At 41.4% G+C, this 20332-nt stretch overlaps 1 protein-coding gene across 1 annotated transcript in view; it reads left to right on the top strand.

Moving 5' to 3' along the window:
• The first annotated feature begins 6642 nt into the window (after positions 1-6642).
• LVRN (laeverin) overlaps positions 6643-20332 on the top strand; it is a 67909-nt gene continuing 54219 nt past the window's right edge. Inside the window, exon 1 of the mRNA XM_061158523.1 lies at positions 6643-7331. Coding sequence (XP_061014506.1) covers positions 6643-7331 — 689 coding nt within the window. The remainder of the gene's footprint in view (positions 7332-20332) is intronic.

The following is a 20332-nucleotide window of genomic DNA, read 5'->3' as shown; positions in this document are numbered from 1 at the left end:
AATACAAGAATACAGTTTCTCAGAAAACCTCATATAAAGTTCAGATAAGTGAAAATATCTCAGGTCTTCAAAGATTTCAAAGGGAGGAAAGGAAGCCAGGTTGAAAGAAGAAGGGGAAGGAGGCAGGAGAGGGGGGCAAAAAAAAAAAAAAAAAGACGCCTTACAGATGTCTCCTGCCACCTGCAGATACCCAGGCATTATGGGACTCCAGAGAAGGGAGGACTGGAACTCGGCCCTACCAGAAACCACACCAGAAAATTCGAGTTCTCTGCCAAGAGGAGGTGATCAGTCTCCAATCCACAGCTCAGGCTGAGGCCCTTTGACCAGATTCCTGCGTCCAGGACCGGGGGACTAGAAAAACGGGAAGGATAGGAATGGCTAAGGAGAGGAAAAAGAGAGGGAAGGGGAGAGAGGTCAATAAAGTCTCTTGTTCCTTACCAGTCGGGGCGCTCTGGCCAGTTGTCCGAGTCAGGAGGAGACCAGGGCAAAAAGGGTCCCAGTTGCAGCCGCTGGGTCTGGTCCATTGGCAGGCAAGCTGGCCCCTGAGTACCCCGAGTGGTCAGGATGTCAGTCTCAATGAAGAAGAGTCCCACTGGAGTCACCATTTCTGGTAGGAAGGGGGACCCCTTCCAGGGCCCGAAACTGGGCTCTTGTCTAACACTCGGAAATGAATTGTCTGAGGAGACACATGTGATGACAAAGCAAGAGACTTTATTGGGAAGGGCACCCGGGTGGAGAGCAGGAGGGTGAGGGAACCCAGGAGAACTGCTCTGCCGCGTGGCTCACAGTCTTGGGTTTTATGGTAATGGGATTAGTTTCTGGGTGGTCTTTGGCCAATCATTCTAGTTCAGAGTCTTTCCTGGTGGCGCACGCATCGCTCAGCCAAGATGGATGCTAGCGAGAGGGATTCTGGGAAGTGGAAGGACATGCGGTATCTCCTTTTGACCTTTCCTGAACTCTTCTGGTTGGCAGTGGCTTATCAGTTTCATATTCCTTACCAGGATCTCCTGTCATAAAATAACTCATGCAAATGGTTACTAAAGGGCTTGACCAGGGTGGGCTGTTTCAGTCAGTGTGCTTCCCCTAACAGTAGCATCCTCCTTCAGCTTTTGTTTATCTGGGAATGTCTAATTTCTTCTTCAATTTTGATGGACAGTTTTTATTGGTATAGACAGTTTCTGTTGTCTATATCAAAAGTTTTTGTTGATATAGATGGTTTTTGTTGTCTATATCCAAAAAAACTGTGTTTTTTTTTTTTTTTTTTTTCAGTCCTTTGACTATGTCAACCTACTGCTTTCTAGTCTCCAATATTTCTGATTAGAAGTCAGGTGATAGTCCTATTGGAAATTCTTTGTATGTGACGAAGCACTTCTTTCTTGTAGTTTGCAAGATTCTCTCTTTGTCCTTGGCTGTTGATGGTGTGATTGTAATGCATTTTAGTGTGAATTTCTTTGAGTTTATCCTATTTGGACTCTGTTGAGCATGTTAAATTTATAGATATATCTCTTGTAAAAATTTGGGGCAGTTTTTATACATTATTTCTTCAAGTAATCTCTTTGCCCCTTTCCCCCCTCTTTTCTTTTTGGCACTTTCACAATCTGTATGCTGGCCTTCTTGATGGTATCCCACAGGGCTCTTAGGCCCTGTTTGTTTCTCTTCTTTTTTTATTCAGACTGGATAATCTAGTTTGACCTATCTTTAATTTCATTGATTCTGTCTCCTTCCTGCTTGAAAACTGCTCTTGAACTCCTCCAGTGAAGTTCTTATTTTAGTTATTGTACTTCTAACTTCAAAGTTTCTATTTGGTGTTTTTTAAAGAATTTCTATCTCATTTTTTACATTCTCTATCTGATGAGATATCATTTCCATACTTTCCTCTAGTTTTTCAAACATGGTTTCCTTTGGTTCTTTTAACATATTTAAAATAGCTAATTTTAAGTATTTGTCTCTTAAGGCCAAATTTTAAAAGTCCTTAGGAACATTTTCTATTGACTATTTTCACCCCTGTGTATGGGCATATTTTCTTGTTTCTTTGGATTTCTCATAACTTTTCTGATGGAAATATATTTTACATAATGTGAAAACTCTGAAAAAATATTTTATTGCTTCTTCAGGGTTTGCTGTTGTTGTTGTCATTTGTTTGCTTAAACACTTTTCTAAACTAATTCAGTAAAGTCTGTATTCTTTGCTATAGTATCCACTGACGTCTATGTTCAGTAAGCTTTTTGGTCAGCTGACAGTTAGACAAAGGTTTCCTTAAAAACCTAGAATCAGTGCATTCCTCAGTTTTTGCCAAGCGGTTCTCTGTATGTGTCGAGGCATCCTTTTAATACTCAGGTGGAGAGTTGGCAATTCTGCCATAGCCTGCACATCAGCCTTGAGCAGTGCCTCAAGATTAGCCAGATGTGAGTGTTTAGGGCCTTTTCATTTCCTGTCTGAGCATGGTCATGTGCATAGCTGAATACGTGCATGTGGCCCTCTTGATTTTCAGGAATATGTTGGAGCTTTCAAAGCTCCCATAGGTATCTAATTCCTGAATTTTTCCTTTAGGCTTTCTATTGAGCTTCAAGTTTGCCTCAATTGCTTGCCCACCCAGGCAGTTGCAATGTTAAACAATTGCCTATTTTTATTGTCAACCACTGCCCCTGGGGAAAGGCTGTTTGTACTGAACCACCCCTGAGTCAAGTCAATAAAGACACCCAGGACAGTAAAGTCTTCCAGGGAATCACTAGATAATTCAAATAAATGACAGTTCTCTCAGAATGAGGCTTTAAAGGAATTTAACACTTTTATGCTTCGTTGACAGGTTGCCAGACCGCTGGTTTTCACCACAATACCAGGTTGTTGATTTTTAAGTCTACTGCAGAACTGAGGAGGGGGAAATGAGGACAAAGCAAGTTAAAATGCCATAAAGCTCACTGGTTTTTTTTTTTTAACTGAAATTTGACTGTTTTTCTTGAACAAACCCTCCCTTAATGGCTGCAAGCTTTTGGTTCCTTTCTTGAGTTCTGAAATAGTTAATTCTGACCATGTTTCCAGTGTTCATATTGGTTTCATGGAGAAGACTTTCAGTGATCCTGGCTCTGGCTTCTTTCTGGGTATCTGATTTTTGACTCTTGATCAATTTATGATGTGTTGATTGAGGTCTAAAATTTTCTCAGGAGACCCTTAGGTCAGTTTCTTTACTGATAGTTTACAACTGGATTTATGGTCTGACTAACCTAGCTTGATTATTTCAAGAGCCTCCCTAAGAGTTTGTCCTTTGAGCCCTCTGTAAATAAGATTCCTTTCCCAGACCTTAGTGGTTTTTAGTTGGTGACATGGAATGGCCCACTTAGACAAATAAGGGCCCTTGAGGAGCTTGCATATGGCAGGTCGATCAGACTTCCAATGCTTGCCTGTCTCCTCTTTCTCTTCCTGCACCATATTAGTTTTCCTTTAAATAAAAGCCTAAATGAAAATTCTCTGTGAAAGCTGGTGAATCCTTTCAAATAGCCAAACTGGAATATATTGGCAATGGTATGTACATACAGTATAATAGCATGCAGCTACAGAAAGGAACATGAAAGATATCTGTGGACTGATATGAAAAGACATCCAGGATATATTGTTAAATGAAAATGTAAGGTTCAGAATTGCATAGTTAGTATACTATGTCTTTGATGTAGTAAAGAGGAGCAATACAAGGGTATATAATTGTATTTGCTTGATTTGAGTAACAAAATATTGAAAGAATACAAAAAACCTATTTAAATGATTAACTATGGAAGTAATGGAAGCAAGATACAAATTTTCATATTGTTTTGATTTTGAAACTTATGAATATTCCCATTCAAAAAATTAAAATTTCAAAGTAAATGAAGAAAAAGGGAAAATAAAAGCTAGGTCATGTGGCCCAAGAGGGATAATAAAGTATTATGGAGGCCTATAATAAATACCAAGAAAAAAAATGGAAAAATAATTGACATGCCAAACAATAAACATAAATATTAATGAAAGTAAAAGAGACACAGATACAAGGGAGAAGTTTCACTTGGGTGGCATAGAAAAGGCTTGGATTATTGCTTAGCTTAGGATTTCTGAAGGGGCGGCGTATGTCTTCACTGGAGGAGACTGTCCCGTGCCTTGCAGGCAGCCTAGCAGTATCGCTGGCCTCTACCCACCAGTACCAATCGCACCACCCCTGAAACACTGTGACGACCAATATGTCTCTAAACATCGCCAAATGTCCAGGGGAGGGGGACACCAAGGCACCCCCAGTGTGAATCAGTGCTTTAGCTGATTTTCTGAGCAACTCATTAAAACTTTTTTTTTTTTTTTAATTTTCTAGTAACTGTTTTCCCGGCAGTTGAGCTGTGTCCCAAAACTGCTCTTTCATGAAAATGTCAAATATTGCATATAACAGTATTTTCCAGTCCTTTGAAAATTAACGTAAGCATGACTCAACCAGTATGTTATTTTGCAACTTCTTTTTAGTGACATTAATGGTTTATCAGAACTATTTTCCCTTTAATAAGATATTTAAATTGCTCAACCACCTGACATGATTTTATCACTTTTTAGCTTTTTATGTGGCAGCCAATCTCAGCTTCTTCAATGATATTAGAGAAGCGGAATTAAATAATTAGATCCACGTATACACTTTTCAGTAGAGTTTTCAATTTAAAAATGAGGGGAGGGACAGCTCTAACGTGAAGTAGTTTTGTTACTGACTCTTTTTCTTTCTACTCTTTCCATTTCCTTTCTTCTCTTTTCTTTTCTATCCTTTGTTTCTTAACCTTCCCTTGGAAGTCTGGAATCCATCAAAATGTTTCAAAAAATTGTCTAGGGAATGGTAAGGCCAATAATTAATTAGCTCCATATCTGTGGCAATCCCCATCTGGCAATGACCTACACCCAGAGGGCCTTCCTAGCTCAGGAGCTCACAATTCTGACAGCCTGGCTGCTGTCCTGCCCAGGGTAAGGAAAGGAGCTTCTCCTCCCTCACTGCTTCCCAGAATCGTCTGAGAATGGTGCACGTGATCCTAATTATTTTTAACTATTTTATTCTTTTTCTTGTTGATTACCTTTCTTTCTTTTTTTATTTTTATTAGTTGGAGGCTAAACATATATATGGAATTTAGAAAGATGGTAACGATAACCCTATATGCAAAACAGATGACCTAATTATTTTTAAATATGGTTATTCCGTCTCTGAAGAAAGTAACCCTACCTGTAATCACAGCACAACCATTGCACAAGCTTGGTGTTAAGTCTTGTTCCAGTGGTCTTTTTGTTAACGTGATTAATTTCAGTTCGAGGAACTGCGAAGATCACACGGCCCAGGAGAAGCACTTCGGGTTACCCCGTCTCTGACCTCTGGTGAAAGGGCTTCCTCACTGGAATGAAGATACGGATCCAAGCAGAAAAGCGAAGACTTTTTTATGGCTGCGAAGACAAAAAAAATTCTCTTCATTCTATAAAAACAAAAACACCGAAGGAGTGTAAAGATGGGGTATGTCCGGAGCAGAATCTTCACCCACCTCCCCTCCCTCTTCCCCAGCGCCTCCTGGGTCTTCCCAGTTGACTGGAGCGCGGCACGTAGGTGGGAACCCGGCTCACAGCGCGCGGAACTCCCCCGGAAGCATCCGGTAAACAGCAAACAGATGCCCAGGACGCCAAAGACCTCACCGACCAGGGCACCGCCTGGGAAACGAGCTCCAGCCGGCCGTTTTCAAGTGGAAAGGCTAACCGCCGGACTGTCCCGTTCCCTGTACTTGAAACCAGTCGGTTTCGAAAGCAGGGCGTCCTTTGCCCCAGGCAGGGTGTGGGGAGCTAGTCCGGGCTCCAGTCCTGAAAGCCCATCCCTGGCAGTTGCAGAGCCGAGAGACAGCTTTATGCCTGGTCTCTTCCCGAAGCAAAGCAGCCTTCACCTGGAGACGCAGGCGCCACGCTGCTTTGCCTGTTTGTGGTCCCCTCTTCCAGCCCCACTTCCCAAGCTGGGGCCCTTGACACCCTTGCCTTTGTTTTCAACCTCGCTCTTGTGTCTGGACCGCGTGAGTCCCGAACTTATCTAGAAAGCTAATGTAGGGCCAAATATTTAGTTCCGGAAGTTAGTTCAGACAGAGGGACGGTATCTTGGAGGAGCATCTCAGAGCCTGTCCTCCAAAGTCCCGGTCCTGTCGCCACCTCGTCTCCTAGCGCAAGAATCCCCAGGTGGGCGGCGGCAGGTGTGCGGCCCAAGCTCATCACTGCGGGCCAGGGGCTGAGGGTCCTCTGTAACCGTCTCTTTTGCGACAGCACTCGCTACCACACCGGGGCACGCTCAACAAACCCCATGAATCCAAGTACCCCCGTCAGAGATGCCCCCATTCCAGTCTGGTCCGACCGCGCCGATTCTTTCGCGGCGGACTCCAAGAGGCGCGCGCGCTTGTTTGCGCGCGTCCGCCTCCTCCCCCGGCCCTTGCAGGGGGCGGAGGGTGGGTGGGCAGAGGACCTGGATCCGATTAGTTGGGAGGGGAAGCTGTGGTCCCAACCACTCTCTCGCGTGTCCTCGAGGAGGAGGGAGGGACGGTGCTCGAGAGGAGGGGAAGGAGTCCCATCCCTGAGCGCTCAGGCCCGGGGGTCCGAACGCCCGCGTCCCCCCCACCCCGGGCCGCGGCCATGGGACCCCCTGCAAGCTCCGGCTTCTACGTGAGCCGCGCGGTGGCCCTGCTGCTGGCGGGGCTGGCCGCCGCGCTCCTGCTGGCGCTGGCCGTGCTCGCCTCGCTGTACGGCCACTGCGCGCGCGCCCCGCCGTCGGAGCTCCGGGACCGCGGGGCTCCGGCTGCCGCGCCCTCCCTCCCCGGCCAGCAGGAGCCGACCGCGCAGCCCGGCCCCACTGCGGAGCCCGACGTGGCGGCCACCCGGAGCAACCGGCGACCTCCGGGGCCCTGGGACCAGCTGCGCCTGCCACCCTGGCTCGTGCCGCTGCACTACGAGCTGGAGCTGTGGCCGCGGCTGCGGCCGGATGACCTGTCGGCGTCCGCGTTGCGCTTCACGGGCCGCGTGAACATCACGGTGCGCTGCACCGCGGCCACCGCGCGGCTGCTGCTACACAGCCTCTTCCTGGACTGTGAGAGCGCCGCCGTGCGCGGACCCCTGTCCCCGGACGCTGGAGACGCCTCCGCGGGCCGGGTATCTGTAGTGGAGAGGTGGCTCGCGGTGGACATGCAGTACCTGGTGCTGGAGCTCGGCGACGCCCTGCAGCCCGGGAGCCTCTATGAGCTGCAGCTCGGCTTCTCCGGCGCCGTGAGCCAGGACACCAGGGAGGGCCTCTTCCTCAACCTCTACACGGACCAGGGTGAGCGCAGGTAAGGGCGGGCCGGCCCGGGCCCCGTCGACCCCCCGCCCGAGGGCCCCCGCGCGGGCTGCGGGTCTGGCTGCCTCGGGGCGCATCTCTTGGCCCTCCGCAAAGATCGCCAGCCCAGCCCTCGCGACGTTTTCTTCCAGAGTCAGAGGAGGAGCGCCTCCTTCCTCCCATCCCTCCAGAAACTGCTCGGAATAACAGGCTTTGGAGACTGTGGTGCTTCTTCCGGCCAGGTTTCAGCCTCCATCCCTGCCCATCCAGATTGTTCCTATCGTTGTCCCTTTTAATTTTCTTGTCCTCTTCAGAGAACCCCTTTACCTCTAATTCTGGACGTTCTCTAATCCAGATTATCCTCAGGGCGACGAGTAAACCCCTTGCTACTCAAAGTTTGGTCCGCGGACCAGCGATAGGTGTACTGTCTGGGAGCTTGTTAGAAACGCAGACGCTTGGGCCCAACCTCGCCCAAGGGGATCCGAATATGCATTTTAACGGAGGTCCTCGGGTGATTCGCCCGCGTTAGAGTTGAAGCTCAGCACTGGAGCACCCTTGAGGCTCTTCCTCCTTAGCGTCCTTCTGCTCTTTTCCTGCTGTGCCTCTGTTAACTGGAGGCGCCCCAACTGCTGCTTTTGCAACAGAGAGACACATGTCCGGGCTGTTTGTGTCATCGCTTTTTCTTTTTTGCCAAGGTTCTCCCAAAACTTAAGAATCACCTTTCATTCCTGCCCTCCCACCCCTGCCCGGCCCCGCGTGTCGCTTTGCTGGTGAGCAGCCGGCATCCCCTGCTCTTTGACCGGCCCTGTGCCGGCGTTCAAGAGAAGTAAAAGCGATGACAGAGGACCTCCCCTCAGCCTGCAAGCCCAAGAGCACACGCGTGTTCTCTTTACACTCTTCTGCGATAGTGTCTCCCACGCGGAATGTTTCCAGCTCAAGAACTGCCTCTTGCCACGCTCTGGGACCACATCCCTGACCTCAGACAAGCGCCGGGGAAACTGTTTGTTTTTCCCCCAAAGTTGTGAGCCCTGCTTCACTCACGTACCCGTGGAGCATTTGCGGTTTACACAACTGCATGTACTTTTCCCTTTATTATTAGAGAAAATGTTCTCAGATGTTCTCTGAGGGAAAGAAACCCACTAAATTACCCCCTAAATCGTCTCCTGAACTATTTTCAAAACTTCAGGGATTTAAAATAAGTTTTTAACAAGCTGGCCTAGGTGGATGTGTAATCTGTAACTTTTGTTTTTAAGGACAGCATGCTTGATTTTTCTCTTAAAAATGCATCAATGCTTGGGGAATAGTTTTGAAAAGTTTCTCAGGAGGGTCATGCGATACTGTACTTACACGGGGTTCTGGAAACCTTTTGAAATGACTGAAAAAGGGGATGTTTTCTGCACACCTATCTGACAGTGTTTTCTGCTGTCAGTAAATTTTCATCTGTTCACCACTCTCTTCCTTCCTCCTGTCTTAATGAGCCTTAATGAGGCTATGGCCCGGACAACTGCCTTAGCAGACACAGGAAAGGAAAGTCCCTTTCCATTTTTCTATTGTGCTGCCAACTCTAGTGGAAACTAGAAACTGTATTTTGATAGCATTCAAATTCAAATAAGCAGAAAATTTAATGAAGTCCTACAGATGTTCACAGACTTAGGTGCAGCTCCGGAACTGTGGCATCTGAGAGGAGCAGTTGCCTGGAAGTTGTTCTCGAGTCTCTGCCTCTGAAACCAGGAAGAAGAGAAACCTGCAGTCACACTTGAAGCCAAGGTCACAAAGACCCTGAACAAAACGATGACTTGTGATGGGGCAGAATTTGGGAGCTCAACAGGTGTGAGTCTGAACTGTGTGACTTGAGGTGGTCTCTTCACCTCTCTGAGTTGCCTCTTTCATCGAATAGACGTAATAAATGTCAACCTTTAGAATGTTGTGAGAGTTGAATGGGAAAAGGGGGATCGTGACTGGTATATAAGCCATGTAGTGGTGGCCACTATCACTAGCTGGGGTATTATGATTAGGCACAGTCTCCTGTTATCTAAGCATGGAACCTGTCACATTCCTGGTAGTTAAAATTCTAAGACTATTTCTCCATGTGAAGAAATACTGTCTTCACATTTTTCTTGGGTGTCTCTAAGTCCAGCCACAGTGGTTGGGACGTGTTTATTTCTGCTCCTAGATGGTCTCTTATCACAGTCCAGACAGGCTAATGTTTTTAAATAATTTTACTCAACTCTAAGGGAAGAGAGATGTGGCTTGGATCCCTGGGTCAGGAAGATCCCCTGGAGGAGGGCATGGCAACCCACTCCAGTATTCTTGCTTGGAGAATCCCATGAATGGAGGAGCCTGGTGGGCTACAGTCCATGGGGTTGCGAAGAGTCTGACACGACTGAAGCAGCTTAGCGAACACACACACACACACAAGGAAAGAGAGAAAGTCAATCCAGGAAATACAAAGAGCATCACTATTTGACTTGTAAAGTTTACGTGACGATTTTCTAGCTTCAGAAGTTGCAGGGGATGCTTTCTACTCATTCTCAGCCTTTTTCTACTTGACAGGTAACTTTACGTTTCTGCCATAGGATCCATCTACTGGATGCCTTGAACATGTGCATCTTCCATGTGTGGAAGGTTGAGAGCAAGATCCAAAGGCTAATGTCCCTCTAAGCAGTATTTCCCAAGCTTCATTTGCTGGCATGTGACTGTTTCCAGATTTTGCTGTATTCACATATCTCTGGCGGTGTGTGCTCAGTCATTTCAGTCATATCTGACTCTTTGTGACCCCATGGACTGTAGCCCACCAGGCTCCTCCGTCCATGGATTTCCCAGGCAAGAATACTGGAGTGGGTTTGCCATGCCCTCCTCCAATCTTCCCCACCCAGGGATTCAACCTGCATCTCCTGCTGCATTGCAGGCAGTTTCTTTACCATTGAGCCACCAGGGAAGCCCATCTCTGGCCACATTATTTACTTAAAAAGTTTCTTGATTTAAGCATAAATGTTAAGTAGATTTGTTGAAGCCACTCTGTATCATGTTATAGATGGAAAACCACTTGAAATTTATAGAAAGAAATGGCACAAATACAACAAAACAAAACATTGTTAATATATTTAATCTATTATTATTGCCTGCTGAAGGATCTGAAGGCTTTGAATAGGAAGACTTGTCTCTTTGTTAAAAAGGGAAATTAGAATTAGTTGTTCAAGACAAATAACACCAAGCCAATGCTTTCTCTTGACCTAATCAGAATGATTCGTAAAACTGAGAAAGGACTGACTTTATCATGTGTGAGCCTGATCTATGTAATAGTGTGTCTGAGGGTTACCAAAAATCTTTCTCCATCTATGCTTTGGGAAATCTTGCATTGCAATGTGGTTCACACTTCAAGGTGCATCAGAAGCCCCAGAGGAGCTTGTTAAACATGCAGATTCCAGGGGTACACCCTCAAAATTGCCAGACCAGTATGATGATGTTCATAGCAACTGTTTTCACAGGAGCTATAAGGTAGAAGAACCCAAGTATCAATTTATGGATGAAGGGAAGAAACAAAATGTGGTATAGACTCACAATGAAATATTTTTCAGCCTTAAAAATGAAGGCAATTCTGACACATGCTACTACACAGATGAATCCTGAGGACATTATATAAGGGACCTAGAACAGTCAGATTTATAGAATGATAAAGTAGAATGGTAGCTGCTAGGGGCTGGTGGCATGGAGAGTTTTTGTTTGATGAGTATAGAATTTTAGTTTTGCAAGATGAGAATTCTGGAGACTGGTTGTACAACAATGTGAATGTACTTAACACCACTCAATGTTATACGTTAAAATGGTTAAGATGGTGAATTTTATGTGTATTTTTGACCATTTAAAAATTTCAAAAGCAAAACATTTCTAGAGCAGTGAGTTTTGAGTGAGGGTTTGGAAATTTGTATTTTTTAACAATCGCTGCAGATAATCATTTTTCATGCTTATTTGCTATCTTTATATCATTTCAGTGAAATGTCTCTTAGTGTCTTTTGTCCATTTTCTAATTGAGTTGTTTTGTTTCTTTACTGTTGAGTTCTGTTATTTCTTTATATATTCTACATCTGAGTCCAGTGTGAGATATATCGCTTACAAATATCATTCTCCTAGTCTGTAGCTTGTCTCTTAATCTTCTTAGTAAGGTCTTTCAGAGAGCAAAAAGTTTTAATTTGAAAGAAGTCCAGTTTATCAAAAATGTTTAATAGAACATACTTTTGGTGTCATGTCTAAGCATTCTTTTTTTTAAGAGAGAGACTTTTTCTTTTTAAGAGAAGTTTTAGGTTTAGAACAAAATTTAGAGGGAAGTATAGAGATTCTTCATCTCTCCCCTACCCCAACACATGCATAACCTCCCCCCATGATCAGGCACTCATTAGAATGACACTTTTTTTTAAAACTAAGGATGAATCTATAGAAATATATAGTTTACCTTAGGGTTCACTTTTGGTGTTGTGCATTCTATGTTTGATCTAATGTATGACATATCCATCATTATATTATCATACAGAGTATTTTCACTGCTCTAAAAATCCTGTTCTCTGCCTATTCATCTTCTCACCATCCACTCTGCCCAGCAACCACAGATCTTTTCATTGCCTTCATGGTTTTGCCTTTTCATATGTCACATAGTTGGAATCATATAGTATATTACCTTTTCAGCATGGCTTCTTTCACTTAGCAATATGCATTTAAGGTTCCTCCATGTCTTTTTATGCTTTTTATTTCTTTTTAGTGCTGAATAATATTCTGTTGTCTGGATGTACCACAGTTTATTTATCCATTGACTTACAGAAGGACATCTTGTCTGCTTCCAAGTTTGGCAATCACAAAAAAAGCTCCTATAAACTCTATGGCCAGGTTTTTGTGTAGACATACATTTTCATCTCCTTTAGGTAAATACCAAGGTGCATGATTGCTGGGTCACATGGTAAGCATGTGTTTAATTTTGCAAGACACTGCCAAGCTGTCTTCCAGAGTGGGGGTAACATGCTGTATTCCCAACAGCAGTGAGTGAGAGTGTCTTTGGCCCCATATTCTTGTCAGCATTTGATGTGCCAATGTTCTGGATTTTGGCCTATATTCTAATAAGTATCTTGTTGTTTTCATTTACATTTCCCTGATGACATATGAGGTAAAGCATCCTTTCATATGCTTCTCTGTATAGTTTCTTGGTGAATTATCTGTATAGTTTCTTGGTGAATTATCTGTTGAAGTCTTTGGCCCATTTTTTAAGTGAGTTATTTGTTTGCTTTCTAAAATTTATTTATTCAAGTATAGTTTATTTACAGTGTTGTATTAATTTCTGCAGTACAGCAAAGTGATTCAGTTACACATACATAGAATGGAGTCGTTTTCTTTTTCTTCCTTGAGTGTGGGAGGGACTGCGCTAAGAAGCTTGCAGGATCTTAGTTCCCCAACCAGGAACGAGGCCAAGTCAGTGCAAGCAGTGAGTCCTAACCACTGGACCACCAGGGAAGTCCCCCTTGTTTTATTATTGTTGAATTTTCAGGAGTTCTTTGTATATTTTGGATAACAGTCCTTTATCAGATGTGTCTTTTGCAAATATTTTCTGCCAGTCTGTCGCTTATCCTCTTATTCTCTTTATATTGCCTTTCACAGAACAGATTTTTTTTTTTTTACTTTTAGTGAAGTCTAGCTTCATTTCTTTTATTTCATTTATTTCTTCATTTATTTCTTCATTTCAATTATTTCTTTTATGGATCTTATATTTGGTGTAGTATCTTAAAAGTCAGCACCATACCCAGGGTCATTTAGATTTTCTTCTGTGTTCTCTTCTAGGAGTTTTATAATTTTACATTTTACATCTAGATCTATGAACACTGTGAGTCAGTTTTTATGAAGGGTGTAAAGCCTGAGTCTAGATTCTCTTTTTTTGAGTGTGGTTGTCTAGTAAGAGGTTTTCTTTGCTCCGTGGTTTTGTCTTTGCTCCTTTGCCAAAGATTAGTTGACTCTATTTATGTGGGTCTATTTCTGGGCTCTCTATTTTAGAAAGCCCAAAAATATTTAGAAATATTTCTGTTTCTACTTCTGGGCTATTTTATGCCCTTGACCTGTTTGTCTGTTCTTTCGTCAGTACCACACTGTCTTGATTATTTTAGCTTTAAAGTAAGTCTTAATATCAGGTAGTATAAATTTTACAACTTAGTTATTTTCCTTCAGTATTGTGTTGTGTATTCTGAGGTTTTGTTTGTTTTTGTGTCTCACTGTAAACCTTAGAATCCATTTGGTCTTAACTTGCCAGGATTTGAATTGGGATTGCATTGAATCTATAGATCAAGTTGGGAAGAACTGATATTCTGATAATATTGTCTTCCAATCCGTGAATATGAATGTGTTTAATTTGTTTAGTTCTTTTTAAAATTTCACACATCAGAGTTTTCCATTTTTTCTCTACCTAGATCTTGTACGTACTTTGTTAGGTTTATACCCAAGCATTTCATTTTTAGGGGCACTAATGTAAATAGCTGGGCTTCCCTGGTGACCCACAGAGTAAAGAATCTGCCTGCAATGCTGGAGACCCAGGTTCAGAAAGATCCTGGGTCAGAAAGATCCCTTGGAGAAGGGAATGGCTACTCACTCCAGTATTCTTGCTTGGAAAATTCCATGGATAGAGGAGCCTGGCAGGCTATAGTTCAGTATTCTTGCCTGGAGAATTTCATGGACAGAGGAGCCTGGTGGGCTACAGTCCATAGGGACTGAATGCTTAACGCTTTCACTTTTTCAATGTAAATGGTATTGTGTTTTTAATTTCACATTCCATTTTTTCATTGTTGGTATATAGGAAGTAAATTGACTTTTGTGTATTAACCTTGTATCCTGCAAATTTTCTATAATTGCTTATTAGTTACAGGAGGTTTTTGTCAATTCTTTTGGATTTGTAGAAAACCCAGATTATGATGTAATCTGCAAATAAGAGTGTTTTATTTCTTCCTTCCCAATGAATATACCTTTTATGTCCTTTCCTTGACTCATTGCATTTGTAATGACCTCCTGTACAGTGTTGAAAAGTGGCAAGAGGAGACATCCTTGTCTTGTCCCTGATCTTAGTGGAAAGCTTCAAATTCTCACCTTTAATTGTGCTGTTAGCTGAGTAACTAACACTTTCACTTTATCAAGATTAGGCAGTCCCCCTCTATTCCTACTTTACTGAGAAATTTAGTCATAAATGGTTGTTGGAGTTCAGCAAATGCTTTCTTTGTCTATAGCATGGTGATCATGTGATTTTTCTGTCTGTTGATGTGATGAATTATACCAATAGATTTTTTAATGTTGAAAGCAGTCTTGCATACCTGGGATAAATCTCACTTGATTGTGGAGCATAATTCTTTTTATGCTTTGTTGGATTTGGTTTGATAATATTTTGTTGAGGGGTTTTGCATCTGTGTTCAGGAGAGCCGTTGGCCTACAGTTTTCTTTTCTTATAATGTTTTGTTCTAATTTTGGTGTTATGGAAATGCTGGCCTCCTAGAATGAGCTAATAAGTATTCCTTCTGTTTCTATCCTCTGAAAATGTGAAAGAATTGATATTCTTTAAATGTTGGTAGAATTCACCAGTGAGTCCATCTGGGCCTGGTGATTTCTGTTTCGAAAGGTTATTAATTATTGATTCAATTTCTTTAATATATACAGGTTTTCTCAGATTGTTTCTTCTTGTATGAGTTTTGGTAGGTTGTTTCTTTCTAGGAATTGGTCCATTTCATCTAGATTATCAAATTTATGGGCATAAATTAGTTCATTCCTTATTATCCATTTAACGCCCATAGGATCTGTAGTGATGTCTCTTTATTTCTGATATTGGTATCAATATAATAGGATAAATATATACCATAATTGTTACTTTTTTCTATTTTTTGCCCTTGTTCTTTATACTTATTTTTGTCTTCCACTATTTTTCTGCTTTTCTTTACTATGCTGGATTTTCCAATCTATGAACACAAAATAACAGTTCATTTATTTAAATCTTTAATTTATTTCATCAGCATTTTATCATTTTCAGCATATAAATCTTATACCTGTTTTGTTAGAGTTTTGCCTAAGTATTTATTTTTACTCGAACATTTATAAACAGTATTATACATTTAATTTTACTTTTCATGTATCTGTTTCTCCTACATAGAAGTACTGAGTTTTGTGTACTTATCTTATATCGGAGTACTTAATGATCTCACTTGAAATATCTAGGAGTTTTTTTTTTTTTTCAATAGATTCCTTAGGATTTTCTGTGTAGATCATCATGTCATCTGCATGTAGAGGCAGTTTTATTTCTACCATTCCAATACATACAACATTTCTTTTCTATTCTTATCTTACTTTGCTGGCTGAAATTTCCAGCACTATGTTGAATAAAAGTGGAAAGAGTGGAGATTCTTTTCCCTAATGTTAGGGAGAAAGTTTTTAGCCTTTTACCATTAAGTATGATTTTAGGTGGAATTTTTTGTATGTGCTCTTTATTAAGATGAAAAAGTCCCTGTTGAGTCATAGTATTTCTGGGTTGCTTTTTTTTTTTTTTTAAATCGTGAATGGGTGTTGGATTTTGTCACACATTATCAATAGCTGTCACAGGATAGAATGTAATGGGTAATGGAGCATACAGCAAAATCAGCAAAAGTGCACCTGAGGAAGATCTCAGAGCAAGACCCTTCTTCTTCCCTTTATGGTGAGCATGGTTGGCAGTCATTGTGGCACCTGATTTATATACTAGAAATGGCTTAGGCCAATGGCCCTGGATTGTGCAAGTTATCTTTGTGATTTATTTGAGACCTGAGGGGATGTAGAATTTTTTACATGGGATAAGGATATTGACTAGGGAGCTAAAGAGGGGCCACCATGTCAGGGATCAAAGTAACTGTGTTGCAGTGAATGCTGTGGAGTGGTTGTGCAAGGTGTGGTTCCAGAGGGAGCTGCAGCCAGGCTGGGAGGACTGGCCTTGTGAGCAAGAGCCCAGATGATCACCGTGTTATCAGTGAGAACTGCTGGGCCTTGACTGTTGTGAAGGAATTGTTTACAAGTCATACAGTCAAGAGAATGAGGTTAAACCAGTATGGTAAATCCAAGAAGTCCTCTCCTTTCAAGAGATCTCCTCTTTTTCTGCTGACATTCAGGTGTAGGAGAAAGCATCTTAGTTCTCATGTACTTAGGAAATGAGAGATCCCTGGAAGGTACTTTGGATTTTGAATGACTATCCCGCAAACAAGACTGTTTTAAAATCAGTAACAATGAATAACCTGTAATTGGCAAGCTTGCATTTTTTTCCTCTACGAACTTTGAGTATAGGGGTTCCAGAGTATGCAGTCATAGGACAAGATTGCTTTACATATCTGAGTTTTGGTAAGTAAATTTTGACAATTAGTTCCCTTCATGTAAAATAAAGGTTTCCTCCAGCATGAATGGGTAGAGCTTATAACATTTGGATTCATCCAAGCTTTCTAAACAGTTCTTCTCCATAAAACAATGTACCCCAAAACTATGTTTCATACCAGTTTCTTCTGACCTTTGGAACCTATTGCAGAGAATACTTATGCTAAATGCCAGTTTCTCAGCTCATGAAGCTTTACTTAGCCATCTGATAACAGGCATATTATGAAAATTGAAATAAAAAACATATTCTTTTCTTTCCTGGTAAGTATGAGTCACTCAAATGGCCTTGGACTACAGAATGGCTAACAGGTTGTGTTTGGCTGTTTTAAAGATGTAAATAGGTCTTTTCTAAAATATCTTTCTGAGGGTAAAATTGGCTACAGCAGTATTGAGAATATTAGGGGACCATGTTCCACTTATACCTCTTGAAGATGAACTTGGCCTTCCCTGAGATGCTTCCTCATCATCACTAATCCCAATTAATAAATATACACCTTTGGGGTCAGTTTCATTAGTGTGATATTTTGCCATTACTGGTTATGAGAATTTTTAAATATGCATATCTTCATTTACTGTGTGCAAGATTTATGTTAGGTATAGGGTGGACATGGGAAGCCTGGAATATCTAACTCCATGAAACAGCTTAAAAGCATGGCAGCACAAGAGCCACCTCCTTATTTGATCTCATAAGTAGATTGAGAGGACTTAGAATGTGTTTTAAAAGCCTAATTCAACTGAGTAAATGTAAAGATGTTAATGGCTTTCTTCAGTGATGCATAAATCAGGCAGTATCCCATCTAGCAAATAGAGAAGTGCCCATATTTTTTAAGCTCTAAAAAATGAAAGAGCTAGCAGAAGCTAGCTGACAAAGAAGCTATACTGGCAAAGGTTTATGGCAAGGTCATCTTTCTTCAGGCAGTCAAGTCTGATAGGGTCTATCAGACACATAACCTCACTAGTGATAACTAGGGTAATTCCAGGTTGAATGGTTTAAAATTCCATTCCTGGAGGAGGCTGAAACTATAATTAAGTATTCAAGTCTTGGTTTGGTAATGTGGGCATAGGACAATGACTCCATTTGGGGCCTGTTATCTTGTTTTTAACAAATAAAATCTTTCAAGTTTACTGTGAAGGAAATGGCCCCCTTTTGTTTGAAAAGTCTAATCTGCTCATGGCACTTTTGAAAGAATGTGCCCTACATGGGCCATATACCAGTGATCTTCTCCCCATATTCCCATTCCACCTTTCTTTACTATTTACATGATACATCTTTTTCTAATGTTTTACTTTTAACCTATATGTATCTTAATAATAAAAATGAATTTATTATCAAGACATAGTATTGGGTCTTTCTTTTTTTTTAGTTCTACCAGTTTGTTGCTGCCAACCCATCTCCCTCAACCCTTACACACATATGCTCAGTCATGTAACCCCATGGACTGCAGCCCGCCAGGCTCCTCTGTCCATGGACTTTTCCATGCAAGAATCCTGGAATGGGTTGCCATTTCCTTCTCCTGGGTCTTAAAGTCTGACAACCTCTGTCCTATAATTGGGGTGTTTAGACTATTTGCATTTGATATAGTTATTGAGTTGATTGGACTTAAATCAACTATCTTGCTATTTGTTCTTTATTGTCTAAATTGTTTTTTAATTGTTTCTCTCCTTTTTTTTTTTGCATTGAGTAGTTTTTAGTATTCCATTTAATATTAACTCAGCTAATTAGTTATGTCCTTTTGTATGTGGTTGAGGTGGGAAGTAGGGAAAGAGGATTGCTCTAAGGTTTATAATATGTGTCCCGAACTTACCACAGGCTAAAGTCAAATGAAATTACTTCTCATATTATGTATCAGTCTTAGAAGCATATCCTTTCATTTTACCCATCCTCTACTTTGGGCTATAGCTGCTACACATTTTACTTTTACATAGGTTACAAACCCCACCATATACTATTACTGCTTTTCCTTTAAACAATTAATTGCATTAAGATAAATTTTTACAAAAGAAAAAAATTCTTTTTATTTACTTACATATATACCATCTCCAGGGCTCTTCATTCCTTTGTGTACATTTCAGTTTCCATGTTGTATTATTTTGCTTCCACCCAGAAGACTTTAATACTTCTTCATGTCTAGGTGTACTGGTGATAAATTCTCTTGGTTTGTGTCTGTCTGAAAATTTCTTATTTTTCCTTCATTTTTGAAAGATAGTTTTGCTCAGTATAGAATTCTAAATTGGCAAGTTTTTGTTTTTAATTTTAGCAGTTTAAGGATGTTACTTCATTGACTTATGAATGAAGTAATTTCTGAAGAGAAGTCTAGAAACTTTAATTTTTGTTCCTCTGTGTAAGATTTGCTCACTGAGATAATCCTATTATTTTTCTTTTTAAATTTGTTAATATGGAAAATTACACTGACTGATTGACTTTCTAATATTAAACTAACTTTCCACTGCCATGATAAATCCCACTTGGTCTTGATGTATTATCCTTTTTATGTTTTGTTGCAGTTTACTAAAATTCTGCTTCTGATTTTTTATCTTTGCTCATCAGACATGTAGACTTGTGGTTTTTTATGTTGCCTTACTTTTTCCCTTGCGATGTCTTTGTCTGGTTTTGGCATCAGAGTAACACTGGCTTCAGATAATACATTTGGAGGTATTCCTTCTTTAATTTTCTGGAAAAATTTATGTAGGATTGGTATTATTTCTTTGTTAAATGCTTGGTTGATTTTCACCAATGAAGCCACCTGGGCCTGGAGCTTCTTTGTGGGATGGTTTTTAACTACAAATTTGTTGTTGATCAGTTGCTTAGTCATGTCCAACTCTTCGTGACCCCGTGAACTGCAGCATGCCAGGCCTCCCTGTCTTTCACCATCTCCTGGAGTTTGCTCAAACTCATGTCGGTTGAGTCAGTGATGCTATCCAACCATCTCATTCTCTGCCGTCCCCTTCTCCTCCTGCCAGCATCTTTCCCAGCATCGGGGTCTTTTCCAATGAGTCAGTTCTTCAAATCAAGTGGCCAAGTATTGGAGTTTCAACTTCAGCATCAGTCCTTCCAATGAATATTCAGGACTGATTTCCTTTAGAATTAACTGATTTGATCTCCTTGCTATCCAAAGGACTCTCGAGTCTTCTCTAACACCACAGTTAGAAGGCATGAATTCTTTGGTGCTGTCTTTTTTATTGTCTAGCTCTCACATCCATACAGCTGGAAAAACCATAGCTATATAGAACTTTTAGCCAAAGTAATGTCTCTATTTTTTTTTTTTTTACTTTACAATATTGTATTGGTTTTGCCATACGTTGACATGAATCCGCCATGGGTGTACATGTGTTCCCCATCCTGAACAATGTCTCTACTTTTTAATATGCTGTCTAGTTTTGTCATTGCTTTTCTTCCAAGGAGCAAGCATCTCCCATCCAAGTACTAACCAGGCCCGACCCTGCTTAGCTTCCGAGATCAGACGAGATCGGGCGCGTTCAGGGTGGTTTGGCCGTAGACATTCCAAGGAGCAAGCATCTTTTAATCTCATGGCTGCAGTCACAATAGAAAATTAAGATCATTATTTGGACAAATTAAGATGAGGATAGCATGATCAAAATCAATCATTTTGTGCA

Source organism: Dama dama, chromosome 12 (genome assembly GCF_033118175.1).
Source record: "Dama dama isolate Ldn47 chromosome 12, ASM3311817v1, whole genome shotgun sequence".
Classification (NCBI taxonomy): Eukaryota; Metazoa; Chordata; class Mammalia; order Artiodactyla; family Cervidae; genus Dama; species Dama dama.
Note: the sequence above shows the minus strand (reverse complement) of the source record. Positions and strands in the feature narration are given on the sequence as shown.